At 37.7% G+C, this 24,480-nt stretch overlaps 3 protein-coding genes and 1 long non-coding RNA gene across 4 annotated transcripts; 1 reads left to right on the top strand and 3 right to left on the bottom strand.

The window, feature by feature from the left end:
- The first annotated feature begins 3,723 nt into the window (after positions 1-3,723).
- Positions 3,724-5,492, top strand: LOC113752320. Its single transcript, XM_027296437.1, has 2 exons — positions 3,724-4,061; positions 4,304-5,492. Exons 1-2 carry the CDS (start codon positions 3,724-3,726, stop codon positions 5,490-5,492), a joined length of 1,527 nt encoding a protein of 508 aa, XP_027152238.1.
- Positions 5,493-5,965: 473 nt separating this feature from the next.
- Positions 5,966-6,652, bottom strand: LOC113752319. Its single transcript, XM_027296435.1, has one exon. The coding sequence runs from the start codon at positions 6,650-6,652 to the stop codon at positions 5,966-5,968; it is 687 nt and encodes a 228-aa protein (XP_027152236.1).
- A 1,880-nt stretch (positions 6,653-8,532) lies between these two features.
- LOC113751114 lies at positions 8,533-9,074 on the bottom strand. The gene is made up of 3 exons (XR_003464770.1): positions 9,037-9,074; positions 8,772-8,885; positions 8,533-8,595 (listed from the first exon to the last, which is right to left on the bottom strand). It is a non-coding gene; the product is annotated as an uncharacterized LOC113751114 (long non-coding RNA).
- Positions 9,075-19,998: 10,924 nt separating this feature from the next.
- LOC113753328 (UDP-glycosyltransferase 83A1-like) lies at positions 19,999-21,843 on the bottom strand. Its single transcript, XM_027297453.1, has 2 exons — positions 21,329-21,843; positions 19,999-20,998 (listed from the first exon to the last, which is right to left on the bottom strand). The coding sequence occupies exons 1-2, from the start codon at positions 21,807-21,809 to the stop codon at positions 20,112-20,114; spliced, it is 1,368 nt and encodes a 455-aa protein (XP_027153254.1). The 5' UTR covers positions 21,810-21,843; the 3' UTR covers positions 19,999-20,111.
- Between the last annotated feature and the right edge of the window lie 2,637 nt (positions 21,844-24,480).

The raw sequence follows: 24,480 nt of genomic DNA, 5'->3' as shown, positions 1-24,480 counted from the left end.
TGTTCTTGTCAACTGAGTCGACTTATTATTCTTCAAACTAACACGTTGAATTTGAGCTTTAAAGTTAGACTCGTTGATGCATTAAGCAATGGTTTTGAATTAACGGGAGTAGAAATTTTGTTTGAAACGGTTGTGCACTTTCCACTTTTTGATGAGAATTTTTCTTCCCAACTGAAATGATCCTTATAATGGTAGTGGCTTAACTCAACTCGAGTATGAGTAACTTGATAAAAGGCTCTAACAGAGCTCGGGCCAAAGTTATTTGTGAGTATAGTTTTGTACCTTCGTTAGTCATTATCCCCAAGTGCAATTAAATTCATTTTAAAAAAAGATCATAGTTATATAGACAAGGTCAATTAGAGAACATGAGATGTACGATAGGTGCTCAATTGATTTTCAATTTAACTTCGAGCCAAAAATATAAGTCTAGCTTCACTTGATCAAGTCTAAGCTCGACTCGCGGATTTGCAACCTTACATTTGAGTTGACTTGTATAGTAGTCTTCACTACATCATTTGGTACGCAACCGGGATCGGGTTCGTCCTAATACTTGCCTTCCAAAGGGGAAGGCAACATCTTTGTCCAGTTCGTTTGTCTTTGCACCCCAATTTGGACAGTTTAGCACTAAATTAAGGAGCCATTTTCTGTAGACCAGATTTACTCAGCAATAAATTTCTTGTCAAAAACACGTAAACGGCAACAATAATGAATTAACTATTCCAACGTAAAGTAGAGGGGAAGGCAACATCTTTGTCCAGTTCATTTGTTCCGTCGTACTTTGCACTCCAATTTGGACAGTATAACACTAAATTAAGGAGTCATTTAAAAAAAAAAAAAGGATTCATTTTAGTAGACCAGATTGACTCAACAAGAAATTTCTCATCAACGACACGGAAACAGCAACAGTAATAAATACACTCGAAATTGTTGATGCATTATAAGGACTTTGATAAATATAATCATGTAAAAACCTCAATAGCCGCTTCTCAATGCACCAAAAATTGTACAAAAAAAAATAAAAGAAATTAGCCGTGCAACAAAAATAATGGTTTTAAAATGGGCAGATAGGAAAAGAGATTAGCACTTTGTATATATATACAGGTTGGATCTTCTCCCTGTTTTGGAGCATGGAGAGCGTAACTAATTTATGCAAGTTACTTTTTAGATATTACGATAATAAATATCTCCTGTGTAAAAATAGAACCTTGTAATTTTACTCATTGGAATTACCAAATTTGATATTTGAAAATGTTTTTTTTTTCTCACCATGTATTGCCTTGAATAAATACTTTAAGTTTGAGCCATTAAAGTTACTGATTCGAGCCTTTAAACCAGACTCATTGCTCTAATAAGAGATGCATGTGGATTTAAAGAAAAAGCAAAGTTTTAAGTACTCCACTATAGTGGACCAGAGTTTTAATTCAGTGTCAATCAGACTGAATTATAGAGGAGGCTTGCAACCTCCTCTCCCCAAGTGTTGTTTTCTTGTGTGAAACTAAAAATAAGGAAAAGTATATGGAGACTGTTAGGAATAGGCTGCATTTTGATCATAGTGTGATTGTAGAATCGATGAATAGGTCAGAGGGTATGGCTCTCTTTTGGAAACAGGAAGTGAACATCATTGAAATACATAAGACAGCTTTCTCTATTGAGGCTCGTATAGTGGATCATACTCACCACACTGACTGGTGGCTCATTGGCATCTATGCAAGCTGTGAGGCGGCAACTAGAAAGAACCAATGGCAAGTGGTGAATGACAGGAAGAGATTATGGGGAGAAAGATGGATAGTTGCAAGAGATTTTAATGATATAGTGTCCAATGAAGAGAAATGGGGAGGAAGAGTTAGGAAGGAGTGGTCTTTTAGAGATTTTAAGCAGTTCATTGAGGATAATGAACTGGTAGATATGGGTTTTGATGGCAATCCCTGGACCTGGTGTAACAACTGGGAAAATGAAGGAGAAATTAAGTAAAGGTTGGATAGAATGTTGTGCACTCCTACCAAGTTTCATATTTTTGACAAAACAAGGTGCAAACATGTTGACACTTACAGTTCAGATCATAGCATGCTTGTGGTTGATACGGCACCTGAGGAGCAAAATCAAAGGAAAAAATTCACTTTCGATAAAAGATGGATACAGCAAGAAGGAATCACTCAGGTGATTGAGGAAGCTTGGAAACTAGAAGTGGAAGGATCAAGAATGTATAAAGTCACTAAATAGATTTCTAATTGTAGAGTGGCTCTTCTAAAATGGAAGAATAGTTTTCAGCATAATTCTAGGAAAGAGATCAACAACATAAAGGCAGCTATGGAGAAGCTTAAAGAAGCACCTGAGTTTAATAGAAGAACTATGAATGACCTTAAGACTCAACTCAAGAGAGCTTATGCCAAAGAGGAGGTGTACTAGTCCCAAAAGTCTAGAGTGACTTGGTTGAAAGAGGGGGACAAAAATTCACAGTTCTTTCATGCTAATGCCAAAGGTAGAGTGAAAAGAAATAGGATTTCTAATGTACAGAGAGAGGATGGTTCTTGGACCTCTAATGAGAAGGAATTAGGAGAGGAAGTGGCTCGTTATTACCAGCATTTGTTTGATAGTCAAGGCACTGAAGGCATTGAGGATACTTTGAGGGGTATACCAACCACTATTTCTGATCAAATGAATGTTAATCTGACTAGAATTGTTACTGAGGCCGAGATCAAGTCTGCACTCTTTTCCATGCATCCCGACAAAGCCCCTAGGCCTGATGGGATGACACCTCTTTTTTTCCAAAAATTTTGGAGTGTAATTAGATCTGACATTGTTCCAGCCATTCAGAGCTTCTTCCATTCAGGTTTTATGCTTAAGTCCCTTAATCACACGGTTGTCTCCCTGATTCCCAAAGTGGATATGCCTTTCAATCTTAAAGACTACCGACCCATAAGTCTATGCAATGTTCTTTATAAAATTATCTCCAAAGTGCTTGCCAATAGACTTAAATATATTCTGGACTGTTGTATTAGTAAGAACCAGGCAGCTTTTGTCCCAGGGAGACAAATTTTAGATAATGTCATTGTGTCCCATGAATATCTCCACTACCTGAGAAATAAAAGAACAGGTTCAATAGGGTGTATGGCATTAAAACTGGACATGGCAAAAGCCTATGATAGGGTTGAGTGGAAATTCTTATGTGCAGTCATGCAGAAAATGGGATTCTCGGAGAGATGGATCAACTGGATATGGAAGTGTTTGTCAACTGTCTCATACTCTTTCAAGATCAATGGTGATTAGAGAGGTTATGTCAGCCCCAAGAGAGGTATAAGGCAGGGGGATCCTCTATCCCCTTATTTGTTCTTAATCTGTTCAGAGGGCCTGTCAAATCTGTTGAGAAGAGCTGAGGAGAGCAAATTGATATCAGGTATTAGTATCAGTAGACGAGGCCTATCAGTTTCACATTTGTTCTTTGCTGATGATACTTTAGTTTTCTGCAAAGCTACCGCAGGTCAAGCTGAGGAGGTCATGAACATTCTAGCCAATTATGAGAAAGCCTCTGGTCAGATGGTCAACTACGATAAATCATCTGTTTTCTTCAGCAAGAACACGCCTGAGGGGGACAAGGTTTCTGTGTGCAGCAAGCTAGGAAATGTTTAAATGGTAAGCCAAGGCAAATATCTTGGATTACCCATGGTTATTACAAGAACCAAGGAGCAACTGTTTGGCTTTATAAGGAATAATTGTCAACGAAGGATGGAAAGTTGGAAAAACAAGTTGCTAAGCAATGCAGGGAAAGAAGTACTACTGAAAGCCATCGCAATGGCTCTACCTATGTACGCCATGTCCTGCTTCAAACTTCCAGGCAAACTCTGTAAAGATGTGAGTGCAATGATGGCTAGGTACTGGTGGGGAGAAGAAGAAGGAAAAAAGAAGCTGCATTGGTGCTCCTGGTCTAAACTTACAAAGCACAAAGACAAAGGGGGAATGGGATTTAAGGACCTGCAAGATTTTAATAAAGCTCTTCTTGGAAAGCAAATTTGGAGGTTGATAACATGCCCAAATCTTTTGCTAAGTAAGGTTATGAAAGCCAGGTACTATCCGGATAGCACAATATTCAAGTGTCAGGTGAATCCAACTGCCTCATGGGTTTGGAAAAGCCTAGCAAGTGTTAGAGATGAAGTGGGAAGGGGAATCTGGAGGAAAATAGGGGACGGTAATAGCACAAACATCTGGGAAGATCGGTGGATCCCAAATACAACAGAAGGGAAACCTACGACCCCAAAACCACAAAGCTGCAATTTACACAAAGTGAAAGAGCTGATCACAATTTCAGGTGGAATAGACCTTTGATTTTCAGTACATTCAATGGGAAAGATGCTGAAGAAATCCTCAAAATTCCAATAAGTTTAGCAGGCAGGACAGATTGCAGCTACTGGATAGCAAGCAATAATGGAAAATACACTATGAAGTCAGCCTATAAGATGCTGGAAAGGGAGGAGAAAGCTCAACAACAAGAGAGTAGTGGGAAAGGGGAAACCAGCTGTCATGTGCAGAAGGAGAAGGTATGGAGGAAGATGTGGGGAATGGACATTAAGGGCAAACTAAAGCATTTTCTTTGGAAATGTCTGAACAAAGCTCTACCAGTGAACGAGCTCATTTACTACAGAACTCGAATGGGGGAACCAATATGTCAAGTGTGTGGCGAAGGGGAGGAAACAATAGAGCACTTGATGTTTTTTTGCACTATCGCAAAGGAGCTATGGAGATTGGCACCTGTGCAGTGGGATGGCATTGAGGATAGAAGAGGTAATTTTAACACATGGTGGAGTGAGTTGATGGAAGCATCAAGTAAGAGGGAAGGACAGCAGCACCAAGCACTTACCGTGAACATTCTTTGGCAACTGTGGAAAGCTAGGAATGAGAAGATCTTCAACAACAAGAGTAGGAATCCTTTTGACATTGTACAGAAAGCTCATCTAGAATGGATAGAATACACTGAAGTGCAAGGTACAGGTAAGCTGGCGAGCAGACAGGAAACATCAGCTAGCAATGAAGAGGCACCAGATGACACAACAAACAGCAACACAATGACAATTGTTGTGGAGGTGAGCCAGCAGAAGGAAACGAAAACTATGGGCATTAGTATAGTGGCAACCAAGGACAACAAGGTGCATGCTACATGGGCCATGAAGGACAGAAGTACAGGGGACACTTTATTGGATTATGCGGCTGCACTCAAATTAGCGTTGTGTAAAATCAGCCAGAAGCATTGGCCTGCTGTGCATCTGCTTGTTTCATCCGCACAGATGGTACGAATGCTGAGAAATAACAAGACCACAGATGTAAGACTTTTTGCTCAATTGGAAGACATTCACATGTTCAAAGCTTTGTTTATGAACTGCTCATTTAGCTTAGTTGCCAACCAGTGTAATAGACTAGGGAGAAGAATTAGTAAGTATGCTACTTCATTAGCGCAAGATGAGGAATATCTAAGTCCTCTGTGTCAAATGACACAATTGTAGAGCTCCTTATGGGCCATTGCTCAAGTTTGTATAAATTGTTTTGAAATCAATATATTTCCTAACGTTTCTGTAAAAAAAAAAAAAAAAAAAATTCAGACTCATTGGAGACTTTATGTTGTTGACTTGACTTGTGCAGTCCTCTACAGTCTCCGCTACATTTCACTGTAAAGCTAGATCGTTCTCTGAAGGGCCTGCAAGCTCTGGACTTTTTTGAGTCATAATTTATTCCAAATTAAGTAAAGTGGAAGGCACGGCACTATGCTACCATCTTTCTTTTAATTCTTGGTCTCCATAATTTCTTGTTACCGGAGCTTCCTGTTTCTCTTTCTCTACCCATTCTCCATTTTGAAAACTCCAGTGGTGTCTTTGGGGGTTATAGTTAGCACTTGTTTGATTTTTCTGAGGTGAAATTTTCCTACTTCCGCTTCTAGCCCGCATCTATGTACCACACTGATTATCTTTTTTCCTTTCCCCTACAAGCATACAAGCATAGGTTTATCACATGTTCTTTCACTATGACCCATTCTACCACAGCTATAACAAAAGTCGGGGCACCTTTCATACTTAAAGCATGCCCATTTTGCACTCCCTGCCACCTTAACTGTTGGCCCTCTCAGAAGAGGTTGTGCAATGTCCATGAGTACAGAAAGTTTGAGATGTCTTCCCTCCTTCCCACCCATTTGTGGGATTATCACATCTCTCACTTGGTGGAACACAGCTCCTATCTTCCTCCCTGCCTCTTTAGACATCCAATGTATTGGGAGATTCCAGACTTGCACCCAGATTGGAGCCAGGTTAAAAGTTGTCTCATCATCCTCTATACCTTCATACCATCTGTTCATCACTAGTATCTGATTGTCCAGTATCCAAGGCCCTCCATTCATGACTCTTTCTCTGTCATTTTCTCCTAGGAGTATGAACTGGAAAGTATTCGGCCCTAGCTCTGCTACTTTCAGGTCTCTAGGGTAGCTCCAGGCTATGGTGACAAAGTTCTTGACTCCTGTGTAATTTACAATCTTTTCACCCATTATCTTCCCTATCAAGCTGCATTGGCACTCCCTAATACCAATAGCCAGCTCATCCCTACCCACGTCAGTAACCTGAAGCTCCTTACTCGAAAGCTCAAAGCTTTGCAGTATATCTGCTAGCTCCTCAGCCATGGGACTTATAAAAGAGGTAAAACAGGTAACCCCCACAATATCACAGCAGAAAAGAAAACACCAAAAAAACTACGAGGAAGACAGAAAATATGCTTTTCCTCTAGAAAAATACAGTTCTGGTAGGCAACTAGAAAACGTGGAAGTGCACCTATCACTAATGCATAAAAACAGTAAAGCAAGATAAGATCAGGTACCGGCCATGAGCATGCCTTTATGTTTCAGCACACCTCAGTGAATAGCTCCTCATTGTCTCCTTTAATTCGTCCTTCGTAGTGGATTCGGACAAAGTTGTTTTGGTTTTTGGTTGTCTGGGATCTTGAAGACCACCTGCAATTCTGAAACTTTTGGAACTTTGAAACTTTTTGAAAACTTTCCACTCTCCCACCATGGAGAGAAAAGCTCTCTTTTCAAGAGAGAGAAAGCCCCTACTAGTGACTTCTTCAATTATCAAAGTCCTTACTAATTATGGACTGGTGACTTCTTTTCAATTATGGACTTTGATAATATAGGTCTTGTTGGTCTTTCAGAGTGAAGAACGCGTAAACATCTACCAATCCAACTTTAGAAGGAAATGCTTGACTAATGGCTATATTTATACTAGTACTGCTTTTTTCCATCGCAGTACTTATTCAAAGGATTGTATTGTCTCCTTGTTTTAGTGTAGTATTACATTATATTGTTATACTGAATATATAATATATATATAAAGTATTTAATCATTTATATTAAGTTTTTCAAGAATATAACAATGTAATGTTATTATACATCAAATAATAAGAACAATAACCATACCCAACATATAAAATTACAACCACGCAGCCCGTGTCACATATTCAGATGTCTACAAATAGAGCTTGAACATTTGAGCACTCAGATGTTCATAACCCGTTGAAGTTAAAGGATGGCAGCAAAAAATCGACAGGTAAGAGAAACCTATGCCTGTAATCGATATGGGCACTGCCATACATCCTCTTGTGGAACTGGAAGCTACAAAATCAGCCACTAAATTATCGTACACCTTTGCTGATCATGACCAAGTTGTTCCAACCTGTAAAATCAGCCTCCGGTAAGCGATAATATATTAAGTTCAATAACTAACTCAAAAATTAAGTTCAACAACTTTGTATATTAAACTTTCACCACTCTATTCAAGTGATATATACCTTATCTGATCAAGGTAAGTGACCATATTTATGTAATAATGTTAACAGTCACTATAACAAAAATGGCTTTTAACGGCATTTAAAAGTGTCAGTATAGATAATCTAACCTGACACTTTATCTATCCTCACACCTAGGGCGAGTGTTGTCCCTTCCAATGTGGGGATAGACTCATACTATTCAACATGTCAGGAAAACTATGCTGTTATAACATCCCATCTACCAACAAAAATCTCTTTTCTTGATATTTGAAAGTGTCAGTATAGGTATAGTACAACATTAGAATATCGAATTCTATGCTGACACTTTTAATTGTCAGGAGTTTTTTTTTTTTAAATAGAAGCAACCTGCAGGTACTGCTCCCTGCTCTACATTCCGTTAATCAGAAACCCAAAGGACTTTTAAAATTATCCCAAAAAACAGAATGCATATAAGATAATATGCTATGATGTAAAAATCTAGAAACATCAAACTTGAGCAGTACTGTGATTATGAGAACTGAAAATGCCAACTCCCATAAGCAAGAGGAGATTTGTCATCATGTTTCATACATCAAAAGCAGAATGCAAATGAGACTAAATGATATACAAGCCAACACACAGTGGAAAATCTCAGAATAAATGCAAGCGCACTTTGTTTATAGCAATAACAATTGGCATTCCAGCTGCTTTGGCATGAGCAATGGCCTCTTCTGTTTGAGGTCGAATTCCATCATCAGTAGCAACTACAATAACAACAATGTCTATTACTCTGGCTCCACGAGCTCTCATCGCTCCAAATGCCTATCCAACCATTTGTACAGTTATGTTAGATAATTCATCTTGACAAAGGCCTGTTAAGATATGTCTGCAAAATCTCCAAGAAGAACATTTGACATAAAAATTTTAAAAAAGCAAAAAAAAAAAACTTGCATGAATAAGCAGTTAAAAGTTAGAACCAGTGCTACATCATTAATTACCTCATGTCCAGGGGTGTCAAGGAAAACACAAGTCTGTGGCTTGCCATCAAAAGGTACTTGTACCTTGTATGCCCCCATGCCTTGAGTAATTCCACCTGCTTCAGATGCTGCCACCTACAGTAGGCTGTCTAAGATTTAGTTCCCAGCTATTCAAGTATCATAACATAAGACAGAATAAGGTACTTCTTCTAAAGTCATCAAATCATAATGGCATTACAAAAAATGTACCTCAACGTGAACATCAATAAAAATAATCGATTCATACCTTGCTTTTCCTGATGTAATCCAAAAGTGTGGTTTGCCAACCCAAAAGAAAATCAGTAATATATTAGCTAAAGATCGTTATGGGACAATAAATCTAGAATGACTCTTCTAAAGATCAATTAACTGGAAGCACACAAAATGTTCATAGGCAACAATCAAATAACAAAGAAAGGTAAAATTATTTCATGGGATGAGATCATAATGACTTCAAAAAAGATCCATTAACTGGCGACACACATAATGCTTCTTGAAACCAACTACAAGAAAAAATTTTGTTGCTTACTTTCCCATGGTCCACTTGTCCCATGATGGTCAGAACAGGAGGCCTGTCTTCCAACTTGTCGACATCATCTTCATCAAAAATTTCCTTTTTTTTGCCATTTCCTCCACTTTCACAGGGTCAGCATCAATAACTTCAACATCATACTCCTGACAGATCATCTTCACCATGTCTTTGCTGAGAGTTTGCACACCATCAGGTTTGATTCCCTTTGAGTATAAAGATCTAAAAATCTCACCTTCACTGATGACCAAGTTGTGCGCCAACTCCTCTGTTAGCATACCTTCTTCGCCAACTTCCAAGATCTCAACCCTAACAGGTGCAGCATCTTTAGCTGACTGGAGTCGTGCAGCTTTACGACTTGCCTTTGTCCATTTTTTGCAATCAGCTGCTGCTTGTACATCCGAAGGCAGACCAAAAAGTGGTCACGTGCCCAGCTAGATTTTCAACAAAGATTATTGAGGCATTTCATCAAACATGTCGAAGGCTATTACTAATTCTACACAAACAACTCCATTTCCTCTTTCCCTGTCCTCTTTTAGCTTATAAACCTCTAAAACGCTATAATTTATAACCATCACATGCCTATAATAGCACAAACTTGGTCCAAATTTTGAACCAAAAATAACTACAAAACAACTTTCCGCATACAATTTCAACAAATAGGGGGAAAAACACACACACACACACAAAGATGCACCACATATCTGTGCAACTACAGGAACGCAAAAACCACGAATTTGAAGTAGTAAGTGGGCTTTCGGCTTACTTGGAGGCCTTCGAAAGCGGTAGAGACGGGGGAAGAGGTGAAATCGGAGTCAAGGGTAAGAAAAAGGAAAATGGAGAGACCGAAAAACGAGATTGCCATTAGTAAAAGTAAGCCAATGAACCAGGTAGTTTGCCAAAAGGGCAAATTGAGATTGGACTTGGAAGACGATTCTCGATGAACTACTCGAGTCGGGGGAGAAATTTGTTGAGCCGAATTTGAAAAAGAAGATGATGATGACCCGGAAGTGGGTTTCCTTCGAGAGAGATTTTGTTGCTGATGCTGCTGTTAGCTGCCTGAGGGAGCCACGGTTGAAACTTTATGGAAACTGCTGCCTGGCTGCTGCCCATTTTTCCCACCAACTACATCGGAATCTGACAACAGAGAGATAGAGAGACAGAGAGAGGGAGGCTGGAAATTGTGGAGCTGGAAAATGAAAATTTTGAGCAGGTGTTTTGAGTAAGCGTTTTGGCCGGCAGAATGAAAATTTTGAGTGTTTTAGAGCAAATGAATCTTCCGCCAAAATCAAACGATCCCGTTTAGTGTCTTTCTTTTTTTTTGATATATCTTACATTTTCTCAAGTGTCATGTTAAATAGTCTAAAGGCACATTATTATTTGTATACCTGATAAAATAAAAAAAATTAGAATATATATTATTGAATTGCTAATAAGTGTCATGATAGGAGCATAGTTATTAAACCCGGCCCGGCCCGGCGGTTCGACCGGTCAACCCGGTGAACCGGCCATTGAGCCGGGCCGGTTAGCTAATTGGATCGTTTTGACAACTAAACCGTTGACTTTTCAACGGACCGGCGGTTCAACCGGTCAAACCCGGAGAACCGTCCGGTTTTATAGGAAACCGGGTTTGCATGTTAAAAATGTTTGGAAGAAAGATGCTGGAGTGAAGCTTCGAACCAACAACCTCTTGTATTGAAGGAAATGCAACAACCACTGCACCAACAGCTCACTTGTTTAACATTTAGTCTTTTTTTATATTATATATTAGACTTATTCTTATTTTAATTTTCCAAAACATAATTTATTTGGAATCTTTTAATAAATTTTATTACTCCCCAGACTCTATAAATTATGAAATGAATTTAAAAAATAACATATCACATAATTCATTCTAAAGGCAAATATCGTTCCTAATAATTCTTTGCATTTAAAATTCATAAATAAACTAGATAATTATACTTAGATAAAATTTTATTCTTGAAATTTGATGGATTATTAATTGCATTTAGGTTTTGTTAATTCTTATAAGAATTAATGATTCTATAATAAATTAGACTAATTGAGCATTTACTATGACATAATTTATTATAGTTTTAACCATATCAAAAATTATGAAACATAATATTTAAATATATTTCGTGACCCACCGGTTGAACCACTCACCAACTGGTTGAACCAGTAACCCGTTCACCCACCTCTTTCGCCGGGTTCCCCTCCGGGCCGGGTTTAATAACTATGGATAGGAGTACTATAATGACACAAACCAACAAGTGTCCTTACAGACATGTCAGGAAAGACCATTTTTGTTGTAGTGAGTTGAAGTTGACGGAGTTAGCCTCATAATTAATCATAAAGAGTCTAGTGGGCTAATGAGAACAAAAATAGTTCAATAGGCTAAGTGAAATTTTATAATAATTTGATGATTTCTAGCGCATTTTACTCTAAAATTAATTATGTGATTTATGACTGTAAGCACAAAATGAATTATAGATTTTGATCTAATAGTTAAGGTTGAGATTTCAAGATTTAAAGATTTTGGGAGGGGTTCCATTCTCTCTTTTTTCCTCTTGCTTTTTTAAGTCCTGCCCCTCTCCTGCTTGAAAAAACAAAGCACAAAGTGAACAATAATTAAATATAACAAATAGAAGAACACAAATAAAATCCAAAAGTTAGAGAGGTAAGAACACATAACGCGAAAATTTCTAAACAACTATAATTTCTGACACAAATGTAAATTAATTTACGTTTTTATATAACGAAAAGTTCTATTGTTGAATGCGTTCCTAATATTTTGAGAATTGATCATTAGGGGAAAAAAAACAAACATGGAATCGAACGTCCTAATTAAGAAGCTACAAACACCCCAATAGATTAAGTGAAAGTTTGCCACCGATTTAGGGCTTTCGACTTTAGTTTTAGGAATATGCACAAGCAAAAAAAATAGAATGATTGATTTGTCTAATCTTAAATACGAAATACTCAAAGGGTACGTTTGGTTCTACAGAATTGGAATTCTATAGAATTTGAATTCTATGAATTAGAAATCCAAATCCTTGCAATTCTTTCGTTTGGAAAATACATAGACTTGATACGGAATTTATTTGGAATTCCAAATTCTTTGTTTGGATGAGAGAAGAATTCATTAGGAATTAGAATTGTTTTCATAAAACATTTGCTTACATAAAATTTTTCTTTTTTTTCTTTTTTTTTATATAATAATTTCTTTTTTTTCTTAATTTAGCTAATTTTTACTAAAAATTTAAAGGAAAAATGCAAATTACTTCCTTTTTTGGCAAAATATCAGCCAAAACCCCGAAACTAGCTAAGACATTCTGGCAAAATTACAACCAACAATGACAATATAAATAGAAAATATTGCAACAATGATAATATAAATCGACACCTCCATATCAAGAACAGAATACTTGTGCTAAATTGCTTGCTTAAACAACCATCACAGAGATAGAGGTTATATACATTGTAGTGGAAAAGTAGCCCTCATTTCTGGCTACTTTAACATTGAAATGGTTTGTTAGCAATCGAAACTTTTGGCCTCTGGAAGCAACACCAGTCCTAGCCATTAGTAGTCTCTTGGCGTCTGAAAAAAGCAAACATTGATACAGCCAAATATTGATATAATCCATGACTACTATAATGAAAAAAGCAAGTTACTTCCTTTTTTGCAAAATACCAGCCAAAACCTCGATAAGCCCCAAGAGCAACAACCAGCTGAGACATTCAGGCAAAACCACAACCAACAATGACAATATAAATAGAAAATATTGCAAAACAAATTCACGATTCTTTAGAAGAATGCATTCTCACTAAAAGTTTAATAAATGTCTTCTCACTAAAAGAAATAGAAAAATGTATTCTCGCTAAAAGCCTAAAACAAGCCAAAGAGAAAGGTAGTCCTTTTGAATTGTAATAGTCCTTTCTAGTTTCAAAGGTAAGACAAGAATTCAACCAATTGTGGATTTCAAAAACACAAAACAAAGGAACCAAGCCATCAGCTTCAACATTGAAACACCAAGGCACCACCACTTTCCTCCTCCTTGCAGACCTACGCAGGCCATCAGTTCACAATGTTTCCATGTCAGGTAAGGGTGACTGTAAAACTGCATAAGCTCAATGCTAAATTAAGACCATTTTCCTTTGACAAATAATACTTGAATAAGGACACAACGACCATTTTGCTTTAGCTGTAGAGCAAATGTACCATTTTCACAAGAAATGAAGCACCTGCCTCTAGCTTTTCCTCTTGCTTCTTAATATCATTCTCATCTAATATTTAGCGCCTTCCAAGAAATTTGACGGGGTCACTAATTTGCTACAACAAGTGTACAATAATCTCACCTCCTTTAAAGAACAAGACACTACACCTGGTGTGAAAAGTTAACAAAATAAGGAAGTAGAATTAATAGGCTTAATCATGGGAAATTGCAGTTATATCCAAGGCTTACTTACAGATGTTACTCTACAAGCAGTTAGTTTAAGTTCTTGTTCAAGTAGACCAGGCTCTGTTTCATTTAATTGGTGAAAACCTCTCTCCACTACCCTGTCATAAATTCAATCGTGGGATTATTTGTAAAAGTCATTACCGTTTATAACATACCTCGTCACTAATTTTATCATACACCAAGTGCTACACAGCTACTGTTACAGGACTTTTATCAGATTTTGCATGGACATGCGACTGCAATAATGCTTTCTGCACTTTCTGCACAGAGTTCCAAGTGCTACACAGGTCTCAGACAAAACTTAGTTGATTTTTCCAAAAGGTAGCAGTAGTATTATTAGTTTACTTCTAATCAAAGTTGATTTTTCCAAAAGCCTCGGGATCAATAAAAAATGTCCAAGTTCCTAATAAGTATTCTCAAATCCTACACGTTCAGGCATTATCCCGAATGGGTTCCAAGTCAAACTTTGACTAATTAACTAAAACTCAAACATACAAGAAAATGGAAATCAAAGACCAACTTGTTCTTTTGTTCTCATAACATCGTAAATTATAAGCTTAAAATAATAATAATAACCGCATAGAATCAATCAATACCACAAATAATCAGAAAAAATACCTTAAAAAACAATGTTTAATAGAAAAAATACCTTAAAAAAACAATGTTTAATAGAAAAAAAATTAAATTTTGAAGTTACCTTTATAAACTCTAATTCTATCTGAAAATTCTGGAATAGTAGGGAGTAAATTGCAAAGCCATGTCGTATTGGTTATAGTATCGGTCAATCCTGGAGTAAACCGTACCAGTGTGGTATTTATTGTTTGCAGCTGGGGTTTCTTGACTTGATGAAGACTTGGAACTACAAAGCAAGCGAATGAAGTTTGGGGGGGCCGAAGACGACTTCTTCTAATGTAGCTTGAATTTTTGTACGAGGAAATTGCCCCTTTTTACCAATTCAACTGCTAATAATAGAGACTATTCCTCGTTCTCTCCTGAACAAGTATCGGCTTCAAGGAAATAACGAAGAAGTTGGGCACTTTTGTTTGTTCTTGGACACTAAGATGGAATTGATCAATGAATTTTGCCAAATTGGTAATGAAATTTCATTCTTCACTCATCGAATCAATTCTCAATTCATTCACTGGAAGGGAAGGAGGAGACTGACAGAAACTAATTAAAACCCCATAATTTCAACCTGAGTTATGCAATGGGTAGCGAGTGGAGCATGGAGGGGTGGAAGTGGCAGCAAAAGTGATGGGTGAAGGCAGCACAAGTGAAGGAGGCGGCGGCAGGAATGCTCCAACAGAGCATTAGATATGGGGATTGATAATGGAAAGAGAAGAGAGAGGTTTGAGTTTTTTCCATCAATTTTATAGTTGACCCATTTTTGAGATTTTGCTCGTACAAGACCCGCGTGTTGACCCGATTGAGGAGTTCAGTCGTGGAATTAGAATTGGAATTCTTTGGTCCAGCCAAAGAATTGGAACCATGGAATTCGATCGATTTGGAATTGCAATTCGATTCTAATTCTACAGAAAAGATAGTATCCAAACACAAGAATTGAAATTGGAGCTCCAATTCCAATTCTACACTCCAATTCTATGGGGAACCAAACGTACCCAAAATCTATTCATAATGGTATGGAATCAAGATTCATTAGGCATTGTTAACAAAGCATTATTTATTTAGTTTTCCAAGAAAATTACCTTTCACCCTTGAATTGAGAATTTCATTTCCAAATCTTTTTTTTTTCTTTTGGAAGTGCAAAAGTTTGAATTCAGATCCTCCTACTTACAATCCCTTTGTCTTACCACCCAACCCTCCCCCTTATTTCCTAATCTTGTTTAATTATTTTCTAAAAGTGAAGCAAAAAATTTCTTTTTGCTTATTACTAAAAACACTCCTTTTAGTTCTTCTTAAGTTCTTAAATTATTTCTATAAATTTCCTTGTCCCCTCCCCGCTTCTTAAACCCCACCATTTTCCTATTATATATATATATATATATATATATATGTGTGTGTGTGTGTGTGTGTGGTTATGTTAGTTTACTCAAACTCGACCAAATATAGTTAGTTGAGCTCAAACGAACTCATCGAACGTTATAAACTGTAGAGTAAAGTAGGGATACTAATTATCTTTTTTTGTTTCTTATCTAATTTAAGTTTACTGCTTTTTTTTTTCAATCTCCTAAGACATGTGAAGTAGGCTTTATGTTTTGAGAAATAAATTGATACTTCCTGTTGAGATTATTTGTGCATTACATGAATTAAATTCCGATAATCATGAAAATGAAATTTCTCTTATATCTTTTTTCTGGGTAAAATACCAAAAAACTCTCTATGATTTGATAAATGTTCAATTTAACTCCCTCTGATTTGGAAACCTACACTATAGCTCCCTATGGTTTCGACTAAATTGAAAATTGGACAGAATACATCAAATCTAATGGTTGTGTGTGAAATGTCAATATTGCCCCTACTATATGTGAGACGCTTTCCATTTAATTTTCAATTTAGTCGAAACCGTAGAGAGTCATAGTGTAATTTTTTAAACCAGCAGAGGGAGTTAAATTGAATATTCAACAAACCATAGGAAGTTCATTTATATAGAGACAATATGACTCCCTATGGTTTTGACTAAATTGAAAATTAAATGGAAAGCATCTCACATATAGTAGGGACAATATTGACATTTCACGTATAACCATTAAATTGAATGCTTTCTGTCCAATTTTCAATTTAGTCGAAACTATAGGGAATTATAATATAGATTTTCAAATAGGAGGGAGTTAAATTGAACATTTAACAAACTATATTAAGTTTTTTTGGTATTTTATCCTTTTTTTTTGGTCAATCAACAACATCTAAATCTACTTTATCTCTTTGCCCAATTGGACTATGGGCAAGAGATAATTTTTTGAGCATGCAACTTTAAAGACTTAAATCTGAGTTGACTCGTTGAGGATACGCAACTAGAAGGAATACGGGATTATAAATTATCCTGCCTTCCATTTTCATTACAACAGTACTTTCCTTCACTAATTCTCCATACTGAAATCATGCGCGGTCATTCCATTCTGATTGCCTCATGGGCTTTTTGTTTCCTTCCTGTCAATTAAAATCCAATGTTCCAATATTTTACTTTTACGTATGTATATTGAAGACATTAATAGAATTAAATTATACTTGCAATCAAGTAGATATGGATTGATTTATATTCCTTAGATTTTTAGCCTCCTTTTATTAATAGAATAATTCATATTTTTATAAAATAAAATAAAACTTTAGTTGATTAAATGAGTGTTTGCTTGAATTGTAAGTTCAATCGATAAATTAATAAATTATTAATTTATTACTCAATTAATACCTCTTTAAATTAATAAAATTTGTATGTTCAATTCGCTGAGTTTGGATTAGCTATTTTTGGATGTGTTTTTGAAAAGCTTTACTGTAGCAGCGTATATGAAAAACTTTTATATGAGATTTTTTTAAGTTGTTTTTGTTTCTATATTACTGTCGTATTGTATTTGAAAAACTTATTTTAAAAAAAACAGGAAAATCCAAATGGACTGATTGAATTAGTTTTCTGTTTGGAGTGATTTTTGTTTGTACTTGGCAGATGCAAGCACGTAAAGATGAAGCACTCACTGCTATTTAACTCGAAACATGTTTATCGCATGATATGTTGGATTGTGTTCAATTCAATTGTTGTTATATTTAAGTTTACATACTATCTAATTCCAAAACTGGATTCTGATTCTAGATCATTTGGTGACTATAGGATTCATATTTACTATTTTTCTGAAAGTTTTCTGCAAGGAGAGCGGAATTATACTAGCTAATAAAAGTGACACTTCACTAAATTTCTAGTATGCCAATTGTGCACACTTTTGACGTGATCAGAACTATAAATGTCTTTAGATTCACCACAAAATTATGTGCCCAACCTTCGCAGAAATTAAGCAAAAGTTGTGTGTCTTTGTATAAAATTTGGCCTTTATACAAAGTTTCCCTATGTTGAATATCTTTTACTATTTACAGATATTCTGTTAGAGGTATTAAAATTGTTAGACAACGTTTTTCTTTTCCTTTTTTCTTTATTATTTTGTCAAAGTGGGCATTGAGTACTTATTCACAGGGGAACTGAGGCAGACGATGGTTTTGTTGCGTCCTGTTGTAAATTACATATGCTATGCATCTTCATCCGTCAGCTGCCAAAGCCCGTGTTTAAGCTGTAAAAGTTGATCTTAAGCAATTCACCAGCTCTTCCATGTCATATATGATACAGCTACTACTATGCTCATATATAGTATAGCCTCTTCGTAAATGCAGCATGATATATAGATATTACCCAAGTGGCCGAAGAGAATTAAAGTTAGTGATGACTTTTAAACATATTTCAAGAAATTGCATTTAAGTCTGAAGACAATGGGAGCAAAATTTCTGTTGTGGAGCAAACAGTCACTTAATAGCACCATTGGAACTAAACTATCCTATAATTTCTAGGACAACTTGGCGGCCGTACGAATCATGCTGTTGTTATTTCTAGGACAACATGACGGCCAATTCTTATTGATTTGCAATATTTAGGGTTTCCAATTTGCATGGCCTCACAATTTCTTGTTGCTTTTACACACACACACATATATATATATATATAGGCCAAATTTTCATTGCATTTAAACTGCTATTGTTTCTCTCTCTCTTTTTTTTTTATAAAAAAATTCTAATTCCTAACAAATGTCAATTTTGTACCAAATTGAGGTTGTGAGTAAATCATATTTTTGGACCAAATTCAACTAAACAACGGTAAAAATGGAAATTCAGTTTTTTACACTCAACGTAGAGTTAAATTTTTGCTACTTTGCTCATTCAAACTTGGCCACAATGTCTATTGAGCAATCAACAAGTAATACCTACGACGGCAAATTGTTGAATAAGATATAACAAAAGTATTTTAATTCCAACAATTTCTTGTGTAATTTAAGGCACTGCTTCTTTAGGACGAGGAAAATATACACACATGTTACACTAGATAATCTATTATGCACAAAAGAAAGTTATTATTTTCAATGAAAGTTTTTGCCTATTAAGGATGTAAAAAATATAGTAAAACATCCATAGATCTACTGTTTCTTCAGATTGATTTGTTGCACTAAAACGGATAGGATGCTGATTGCTGCACTTACTATTTTCTTGTGATTCAGTAACTTCGCTGACAGTTTTGATTTGCAAGTCTTTTAGGAAAAACTGTATATAGGGAACTGCCTTTTGTCTTGAAGGGGTGTTTGTTTGTCGATAGTACCCACACGTGAAGTCATGGCTCTCTTACGCCAAACATGTTTTATTGCATGATTTGTCATACCATGTTAAATATACTATTGATTTATTAGCGTTAATTTCATTTGGCACCCTTAAATTATATCTTGATTCTTGCTTTAGTTTTTAAATTTTTGTGGTGGATGCTTTACTCTCTAAATTCTTAAACTCGTCTCATTTTATCATGTACAAAAATAAAATTATCAAGAGGGCAAAAATACACATTTATTTTTTAATCATGTTTTTATCTCATATAAAACACATTAAAAAGTACTACAATAAAAAAATATAAGCAAATAATTTCATTCCAAATGCACTAATTAATTTTATTTCATTTAAAATAAGTATTGCTATAGGCATTAAGAAAAAACACATTGAGTTGCTTAGACTTCTTTATTGTGGATTATCTAATTTATTTTTGTGCTAAAAGATCAAATTCATAGTGTATTGATCACAAGTGGTAAAGCGTATATATTTGGAGATTAGGGAGGTAAAGTGTTAAAAGGGCTCAAGTTCAGGGGGCAAAGTGTAATTAAGCCAATAAATTATTCAGAAAATTATGAACACTTTTGGCTTGATACATCTCCTCATCCTATGTAGTAGCTTACTATACTTGCCTAATCATGTATTCACAAATATATGCTTAAATGTGAGGATTGTTTTTTACTTGTACAAAATATTCCTAAAATTAGTAATTCATTGTAACAAATTAGCCCAGATAAATATGCTTAATTACGTTAATTGTAAATATATTGGCAAATATTTGCTTGTTTCATCTAAGAGTGACAAACATCGAGTTAGTTAGCACCTAAACAAACAAGAAAAGTAAACTTGAAGTTCTAAAAAAATTTTAAAAGCAACTATTGAATTACCTGCTATAAAATGAAATGCAAAAGCATAAGTCAAAATCTCAAGGAAAAAATATACTAAATACTTTGATGTAGAGTGGAATCAATGCTAAATTGTATTGATAAGTGGCAGTCAAGCGTGCTCAGAGCACACTTAGTTGTTCTAATCATCCTTAATCCACTTGACAAAGTTGTTGAAATTCTTGCCAGAACATCCGTCTTCTCTAAGACTACTCATAACTTTTGCTTTTAAATCCAAGGCCCTCTCCTTGTAGCCTTTAACAGTGACTAGCTGCTCAATTTTGTTCTTAACTTCTCCTTGTGCAATGATTCCATTTCCATCTTTTTCCAATCCTAATCCAACCTTCCAATCATCACATATGTAGCTTCTATTAGTGAACTGGTCTGCAAAGTATGGCCAGCAGAGGAAAGGGACACCATTGCTTACACCTTCAATTGTAGAATTCCAACCACAGTGGCTGAGGAAGCAGGCAACTGAAGGATGACTCAGCACCTGTTGTTGAGGTGCCCAACTGGATAATCTTCCTCGTCCTTGTATTCGCTCTTTGGAACCTTTTGGATATGCATTATCTGTTTCTGCTGTTAAATTCCGCCTCACAACCCACAGGAATGGCATATTGGTGCGTTCAAGGCCTAGAGCCAGTTCTTGAAACTGTGTCTGGTCAAAAACTGTGAAGCTCCCAAATGCAACATAAATGACTGATTGGACTGGTTGTTTATCAAGCCACGCCAAGCAATCCGAGTCTTCAGGCCAGTAGGAACCAACTGATTTTCCAAGCCGGTTGCTAGCTAGAAGAGGGCCAATTGGCAACATTTCTGGAAATAAGGTAAAAACTGATGTCTCTAACTCATTACTCGAGTTGCCGATAATCCAATCAGCCATTTTTAATGTTCTGTTATTTTTTAATATTGCATCAAAAACAATACCCTGTGTGGTCGCATCACCGACACTCGCCCAAAGAAAGTGTTCAGAGTCCACGGCTAACATGGTGGATGATAACTGGACCATCTGCTTCTTCATGATAGTTCCTGCCACAAAATTTGCCTTAATAAATGCGAAATTTGATAATCATTGTTCTGGCAAAGCATTTTTTTACTTTGCTGCAAAAATTTCCTTGCATTGATGAAAACTAATTCACTTGATATGTTTTTCAACTTTCAACTTATTTTGAAACACCCAAAATTGCACCTCCCTGTTTCCTATGAGTTTGTTACTTTGCTTGCATTATGATTTTTAACTTCATAGGTTCCAATTCTAAATCAACTTTATATTGTTTTACTGTTTTATGACTACAAAAAAGTAAGTGCCTATACGAAAATGATGAAACTGTAAAAGTATTATGCTGAAAGGAGTCTTACCAGAGCTGTCTATGATTCCATCATCAATGAGCTTTGGAATATTGAGTTGCAGAGCCAATAGAGCTGCTGCTGCAGGCCAGAAGGCTACAGCCCTGACTCCCATATTCTTCGCAATCTCCAGTGCCCAACCCATGCTCTCATCAGTAATAAGGCATGTGATTTTGTCAGTTTCAGATTCATTCATCTTCTCCATTAGAGCCTCCAACTTTGCAGGCATAACACGAAAAATTGTCTTTGTTAACTTCCCCAGGTCATTTCTGTCTTCCCACGATTCCAGGCCATCTGGGACGGATACCAGATGCATCATATCAGGTACATTTTCTTCACCTGATAACGATTCAATGACTCGCTTGTGATCAAATTCCGTGTTCACAAATGTAACCTTGATGCCATTCTTGACTAGGCGCAAGGCAAGTTCCATTAGGGGAAGTACATGACCTTGTGCTGGATAAGGTATAGCTAGTACATGTGGAATGCCCATATTGTGTCTTGAACACTATACTACCACTATTATGTGTCCCTATTTATATGTTATAATTCATCTTTTTTTGTAATTAGGGAAAGCACCCATGGCATATCAAATGTCTAATGACCAATATGCGGTCAAGTTTTCCTGAGCCTGAGGGAGGCAATCTACTATGCTTTTGTTTTATAAGGCTCCTCTGTCTTAAGTGCACCTTCCTTTTTCTTAATTTTTTGATAATCTTGGCATCATTGCTAATCAATAATTTTAGATTGAAATGAAAATTGAAGATGGGTTGCAAAGGACAGATTTAGATGGGAGATGTTTTATTATTTTGACTGTCACCATAACTAAAAAGCATGTTTCATTTTTCCAACTTTGTTACCATCACAGCATTGAAATGCAATGCAATATATGTAAGCAAATTTTGCTATCTTATCTTTAGTTGATAAGCAGTTTAGCTTAAGAGATATAACCGTGGAACTGAAAATTGCTAGTAGACAAAGTTTATGGGATGAGATGTAAATTTCCCATCACACAAAACTGCTCTTCTCAAGGACGGTCCTTTGTCTGACAAAGAAAACCAGACAATATATTATTGCTATTAATTGTGAGATAGGAAAATCAGTCTGCTCACATTCTTGTTAGCTTTAGAGTAATAAATGAGGTGATTATTTATTTGTCGGTGGGAGATTTTTCTTGAATTTGAACATCAAAAGAAAAAAGGAAATCCAGGGCCTCGGTCATTGAAAGCAGGGATTAAGGTAAAAAGGAACAAATGAAGTTACCGCTTCTTTTCCTCGTGTTTTATTGTAGTAAATCAAATCTAACGTGAAAGAATTTATTGCCTTCTTAGTGATTATCATTAAACAAAACACCTGGAATAACTAAGGGCATTCTTAGTTCGGCGTTGAACTGGTAGAATAGATGCAAGAAACTCGAAGCATAAAGATACTGCATGCAGCTGTATTTCTTTCAGCATGCTGCATGCAAATGGAGGAGCAGCGTGTGGAAGTAAATATTGTCTTCTGGCATTGAATTTGTCTACAACTACAAATTTGGCTGTGTTGTAATGACAATGAACCACCCCCTTCAGGGATTAGGAGCCTACCTGCAGAGGCCCTTCCTGGGCCTGGACACGTGGCAGCCCAGGGCGACCCGAGCTGGGCTTCAAACCCCCGGGCCCATGGGGAACCAACCCAGGACGCGCGGCGGCTAGGGCTCCGCGGGGCTCCAGAGAGCTATCCCGCAGAGGGCGGGGAGAATCCCCCTCAGCGCGGGATTGGGAGCTATCCAGGGCAAGTCCCGCAACGTACAGAGGTCGGACTCCTCGACAGGTATAAACAGTAACGCACAATGACTGCGCGAGGTACACTCATTATTGACACCCCACTCCCGACTGCTTTACCGTTAGTACATTCCCCTTACCGGAAAACTAACTTGACCGTCGGAGTGCCCTCGGGGACCACCTCGGGGCCCCTGCTAGTTTACCTTCCTGTTTTGTCTCTCAGGCTTAGGAGGCGTTCTGTCCATCACCAATCCGAGCTCATTAGCTCAGCTCGGTCCGGGGAAGTTCCGTGCCTCTTCAGTTGGCGCCGTCTGTGGGAACGAAAGGTACGAGTGTTTGTATCGATGGCGAGAACGCGCTCCAAGCGAACCGTGGAGAACTCCGACCCCGGGGCCGGAGAGGGGTCCCGGCGGATGGAGGCCGGGCAGACCCGGGCGCTGGGGGCTCGGCCCTGTCGGGGGAACGGAGGCAGCAAATTTTCCAGTTCGTGACAGAGAACCTCCCTATGCTGGAAGACATCATCCGGCAGGCGAAGGAGGGGGCCGGGTGGCGCACAAACCTCCAAGGCAAAGGGGAAGGAGAAAGAACCACTCCCCGACCCCTCGGAGGATGAGTCACGCGATCAGCCCCCCAGAAGGAAACGGCCACGGACTCCCCCTCGCCCCCAAGCCTCGGTGGTCGGGGACAGCGAGAGGTACTCTCGCGGCCGGTCCGCGGGGAGCTGTCCAAGAGACCCTTCCCCACGGAAACCTACGCGGAATGGGCTCCAGCGCTCCCCCGCCCGATCCATCAAGAGCCGACCGCGGGACGCACCCCAATGGCAGCCTGTCCGGGACGAGCTCGAACAGATCCTGCATCCGCAACTGTACGAGTACAACTACGCAGTCTCGCCCTTCACCCGAGATATAGAGGACTACCCATTACCTCGGAGGTTTAAAATCCCGAGCATCGAACTGTACGATGGTTCGACTGACCCGGAAGACCATCTCTCGGTCTTCCTGACGCACATGCGTCTACAAATCGCCGTGGATGCACTCCGTTGCAAGACCTTCCCCATGTTTCTGAAGGGTAAGGCCCGGCTCTGGTTCCAGGGCCTCGCACCGGGGTCTATCCGGAGTTTCACCGAGCTAGCCAGACAGTTCGCTGCCCAGTTCGTCTCCTCGAAGACTTACTCGAAGAACGCGGCTCACCTGATGGCCATCAAGCAGAAGCCGGACGATTCCCTAAAGAATTTCATGACTCGCTTTAACACAGAAAGCCTGCAGATCAGGGACAAGGATGAAAAGGTGGTCATGGCTGCCTTCATGAACGGGCTAAGGGTAGATGACCTCTACTACAAGCTTGTCGAGCAGCCCCCAAAAATCTGGAAGAGCTCTTGACCCGAGCTCACGCCGGCGCCAA

Source organism: Coffea eugenioides, chromosome 11 (assembly GCF_003713205.1).
Source record: "Coffea eugenioides isolate CCC68of chromosome 11, Ceug_1.0, whole genome shotgun sequence".
Classification (NCBI taxonomy): domain Eukaryota; kingdom Viridiplantae; phylum Streptophyta; class Magnoliopsida; order Gentianales; family Rubiaceae; genus Coffea; species Coffea eugenioides.
The sequence above is the reverse complement of the archived record's forward strand: the minus strand, read 5'-3'. Positions and strand labels throughout refer to the sequence as shown.

Excerpts from the sequence above, each read along its gene's own strand:
- LOC113752320 (XM_027296437.1), top strand. The coding sequence starts at position 3,724 with ATGGAAAGTTGGAAAAACAAGTTGCTAAGCAATGCAGGGAAAGAAGTA. Across the intron at positions 4,062-4,303 it reads AGTAAGGTTATGAAAGCCAG|GTGGAATAGACCTTTGATTT; the intron begins GTACTATCCGGA and ends TCACAATTTCAG.
- LOC113752319 (XM_027296435.1), bottom strand. The coding sequence starts at position 6,652 with ATGGCTGAGGAGCTAGCAGATATACTGCAAAGCTTTGAGCTTTCGAGT.
- LOC113753328 (XM_027297453.1), bottom strand. The coding sequence starts at position 21,809 with ATGGGCATTCCACATGTACTAGCTATACCTTATCCAGCACAAGGTCAT. Across the intron at positions 20,999-21,328 it reads TGGAATCATAGACAGCTCTG|GAACTATCATGAAGAAGCAG; the intron begins GTAAGACTCCTT and ends ATTTTGTGGCAG.